We start from the raw sequence: 4,750 nt of genomic DNA, 5'->3' as shown, positions 1-4,750 counted from the left end.
AGCAAAAGAGCCAGAATAACGGGGTACAAAAAGTAATTAAAGAAAGTAGACATATACCAGCTCTACTGTTCCCTCAAAAGATGAAGCAGGAGAAACTTGACAAGTATTTTGGGCGATTCTTGGAGATGCTCAAACAACTTTATGTGAACATCCCTTCATAGAGGTACTCACTTAGATGCCCGCTTATGCAAATTTCTTGAAGGAAATCCTGTCTAGCAAGAGAAAATTGGATGAGACAACAGTGGTCAAGATTAATGCCCACTGTAGTGCCATATTGCAAAACAAAATTTCCCAAAAGTGTGGGGAGCCAGGAAGATTCACCATACCATGCTCGTTGGTGAACAAAAATTTTGACAAGGCCCTCCGTGATTCAGGTGCGTCTGTAAATATAATGCCTCTGTCTGTATTCAGGAAACTGGAGGTGAACTTGGAGTGAACAAATCAATACCAGTGTCCCTACAACTGGCCAACCAGACCACCATTCTACCTGAGGGAACCATTGAAGATATTCTAGTGCAGGTGGACAAGTTTGTGTTCCCCGTAGACTTTATTATGGTGGATATGGAGGTAAACAGGGAGGTACTTTTAATTCTAGGGAGGCCATTTTTGTGTACAGGCAGAGCCATCCTTGATATTTATGATGGGCAGCTTATGCTTAGAGCGGGAACTGAGAAAGTGGTGTTCCAGATGAAGAGAATGATGAAATACCCCAGTGATGAGGTGTCTGCCTACTCGTGTTTCAAGCTTGATGTCACTAGGGAGTTGGCTGAGAAGTACAAGTTTTACAAGCTTGTGGAGGATACTCTAGAGAGGTGTATTACTCAGTCTAGCACAGTGAAGGATGAAGATCCTGAAATAAAGAAAGAGGTTGAAGCTCTTGAAACCAAGGAGCAAGTGGTTGATGAGGAGGAACTAAAAGAGGAGGCTTCTAATCCCAATGTGGAATTCAAAGTCCTCCCCACTCACTTGAAATATACTTTTCTTGAAAATAATAATTTTTCTGTGATTATTTCTGCCTATTTGACAGGTACACAGAAGCAAAAACTAGTGGAGCTACTATCAAAGCACAAGAAGGCCATTGGTTGGAGCAGAGCTGATATTCAAGAAATCAGTCCAGCCATATGCATGCACTAAATTCTGTTGGAAGAAAATAGCAAGCCAGTGGTGCAACCTCAACGCAAGCTGAACAAAAATTTGGAGGAGGTAGTGCATAAGGAGATCATCAAATTGCTAGATGTGGGAGTGGTTTTTCCCATCTCTGATAGCTAGTGGACTAGTCCAGTGCAAGTTGTACCCAAAAAAGGGGGCATGACAGTGTTGAAAAATGAAGATAATGAATTGATCCCCACAAGAACAGTCACCGGGTAGAGAATGTGCATTGATTATAGAAGGATGAATGAGGCAACAAGGAAAGACCACTTTCCACTCCCATTTATTGATCAAATGCTTGAGAAAGTGGTAGGACACGGATGCTACTGCTTCCTGGATAGGTATTCAGGATACAATCAGATACCCATTACCCCAGAAGGTGTTGAGAAGACCTCATTCACTTGCCCGTCAGGTATTTTTGCTTATAGGAGGTGTCGTTTGGGCTATGTAATGCACCTGCCACTTTTCAGAGGTGCATGATGTCAATATTCTTTGACTTAAAAGAGAAGTGTCTAGAGGTGTTCATGGATGATTTCACCCTTTTTGCTGATGACTTTGAGGATTGTTTGATGAATTTGAAACTCGCGCTTGAACGTTGTGAAGCTACTCACTTGGTTCTTAACTGGGAGAAATGTTACTTGATGGTGAAGGAGGGAATTGTCCTAGGACACAAGGTAACTGCGCATGGAATTGAAGTTGACAGAACTAAGGTTGATGTTATTGCTAGGCTCCCCCCCCCTCATTTCGGTGAAAAGCATAAGAATTTTCTTGGGACATGCTGGGTTCTATAGGAGGTTTATAAAAAATATTCCAACATTACCAAGCCATTGACACAATTGCTAGCGAAGGATGCCAAGTTTATTTTCAATGTGGAGTGCTTAAAAGCATTCGAATTGATAAAGGAAAAGCTTGTGAGTGCTCCTATTATGGTGACACCTGATTGGAGCCAGCCATTTGAGATAATATGTGATGCGAGTGACGTAGCTGTTGGAGCAGTTCTAGGGCAACGAAGAGATAAAATATTTAGGCCCATCTACTATGCAAGCAGGGTATTGAATGATGCTCAAGTCAATTATGCCACTACTGAGAAGGAGTTTTTTGCTATGGTCTTTGCTTTTGACAAGTTTAGATCATACCTGGTGGGAAGCAAGGTGATTGTACACACTGTCACTCAGAGTTAAAATACCTGTTGAGTAAGAAGGAATCACAGTTGTGTCTAATACGGTGGGTGTTGTTGCTCCAAGAGTTTGACTTGGAGATAAAAGATAGGAAGGGTATAGAAAATCAAGTCGCAGATCATCTATCTCGACTTGAGAAACCTCCAGTTGAACCAATCGAAATAAGGGAAGAGTTCCCTGATGAGCAGATTTTTTTCCATTGCAGCAGTCTCCAAAAGGCCGCCTTGGTATGCGGATGTAGCCAACTTTTTGGCTAGTGGATGGTTACCTCGTGACCTCACTCATGATCAAAGAAGGAAGCTTCAAGGTGAGCTAAAAAGTTACTTTTGGGATGACCCTTTCTTGTTTAAACTGTATGTAGATGGTGTGATTCGAAGATGTATGCCTGAAGGAGAAATGGTAAGCATTCTGTCTCATTGCCATGATGGAGTAGCTAGAGGTCACTATGGTGGAAATCGCATTGCGACAAAGTTCATGGAAGCTGGGTTCTTTTGGCCTACTTTGTACAAAGATGCAAAGGCGTATGTAGCTGCATGTGACAAGTGTTAGAGAGCAGGTAATATTAGCAAGAAGGATGAAATTCCTCTCAACTCCATTCTGGTATATGAAAATTTTGACGTTTGGGGCATCGACTTCATGGGTCCGTTCCCAATGTCACATTCTCATAAGTATATCCTAGTAGCCATTGACTATGCCTCTAAACGGGTCGAAGCAATCCTTACTAGGACCAATGATGCTCGGGTGGTGTATGAGTTCTTGCGGAAAAACATCTTTACCAGTTTTGGGATACTTCGAGTGATTATCAGTGACAATGGGTCACACTTTGTGAATAAGCAGTTTGCTGCAATACTGTCCAAGTATGGGGTCACACATTTAAAAGGAACCACATACCATGCCCAAACTAGTGGGCAAGTCGCAGTGGTTAACCGGGAACTAAAACGAATTCTTGAAAAGACAGTTAATGCTTCTCGTAAAGATTGGTCTGTCAAGCTAGATGAAGCACTATAGGCATATAGAACTGCATTCAAAACAACCATAAGGACTTTGCCATTCAAATTAGTGTATGGTAAGTTGTGTCACCTATCTGTTGAGATAGAACATAAGGCTTATTGGGAAATTAAGATGCTTAATCTTGATCTTAGTCTTGCAGGTGATCACAGGTTGGAGCAGATGAATGAATTGGAAGAGTTCAGATTGGACGCGTATGAAAGTGCACGGATCTTCAAGGAAAAGACTAAATATGGCATGATAGTCTGATTAGGCCAAAGGAGTCTCATGAAGGGGACAAAGTCTTACTGTACAATAGTATACTCAGATTACTTCCCGAAAATTCAAGTCTAAATGGACAGGACCATATATGGTGAAACATATATCACCATACGGGGCAATTGAGATACAGAACCAAGATGGAACAGAAAGTTTCAAAGTAAATAGGCTCAGACTAAAACAGTATCTTGTTACAAGATTTGCGCATCAATACTCGAGCATCAAAATCAACTGAGGATGCTCGTTGAGTTAAGCTGACGACTATAACTCAGAACTACCTCTAACCCTTCTGCTAGTTAGATTTTCCTTTCATTCGACTTCACATTTCTTCACAACATAGAATAGGTAGAAATTAGTATATACTATGATGTAGGAGGTACTTTTAAAAAAAACGTGTACAGCCGTGCATCGAACCATGCATTTTCAAACGTTCACTGCCAACTGTGCGCGGCCGCGCACCTGACCACATATTTTTGGCCCCTCACTGCCACACATGCGCGGCCGCGCATCGACCGCGCATTGGTCACCCATTTTGTATGTCATTTATTTATTTCTTTTTCTCTTTAGAAATCCTGACCCCCCCCCCTTTCTTAACCTAAATTTGAACCCCCTTCCTAAACACCCCCAATTTCAAAATCCCACCCTTTCCCCTTCTTCTCAACACCCCTAACCCTACCCCCTTCTCTCATCTCTTCTCTTCCATAGATCCCTACCATCAATTAACAGTGTTTTCCTTCCTTTTCTCCCCAACCCAAATCCTCACAAGTTTTCCTCAAGTAAGTGACATGTTTTTCCCTTCTTAATTTAGTTTACTTTCTTTTCTTTTTCTTGAATTGTAATAGATTTTTGTTTGTTCTTTCTCTCTAGTTATACTTGTTCTTGTGTTAGGGTAATAGTCGAATTTCACTATGATAGGTTATGTGCAACATTGGTGTATCTTTCATCAAATTGGGGTTAAAAAATTGTTATTTAGGGGTTCGGGTGAACCGTGCACATCAGGTGTTTGTATAAATGCTAAAATGAGTTTTAGAATGTAATTTTGTGACCAAGTATGCTGGTGAAGTCTGAGTATCCTCTCTTGGTTCACACATTGTGCCTTTAGCTAATATTGGTGTTTGTTTCAGGTATTATGACACCATCCAAGAAATGAAGAACTA

The 4,750-nt window shown here is 41.2% G+C and overlaps 1 protein-coding gene across 1 annotated transcript; it reads left to right on the top strand.

Annotated features, from left to right (window-relative positions):
* Nucleotides 1-2,978: 2,978 nt before the first annotated feature.
* Nucleotides 2,979-3,335, top strand: LOC138875970 (uncharacterized). Its single transcript, XM_070154851.1, has one exon. It carries the CDS (start codon nucleotides 2,979-2,981, stop codon nucleotides 3,333-3,335), a length of 357 nt encoding a protein of 118 aa, XP_070010952.1.
* Nucleotides 3,336-4,750: the final 1,415 nt, after the last annotated feature.

This window comes from Nicotiana sylvestris, chromosome 8, assembly GCF_000393655.2.
Source record: "Nicotiana sylvestris chromosome 8, ASM39365v2, whole genome shotgun sequence".
Classification (NCBI taxonomy): Eukaryota; Viridiplantae; Streptophyta; class Magnoliopsida; order Solanales; family Solanaceae; genus Nicotiana; species Nicotiana sylvestris.
This window is presented reverse-complemented; position numbering and strand designations above follow the sequence as displayed.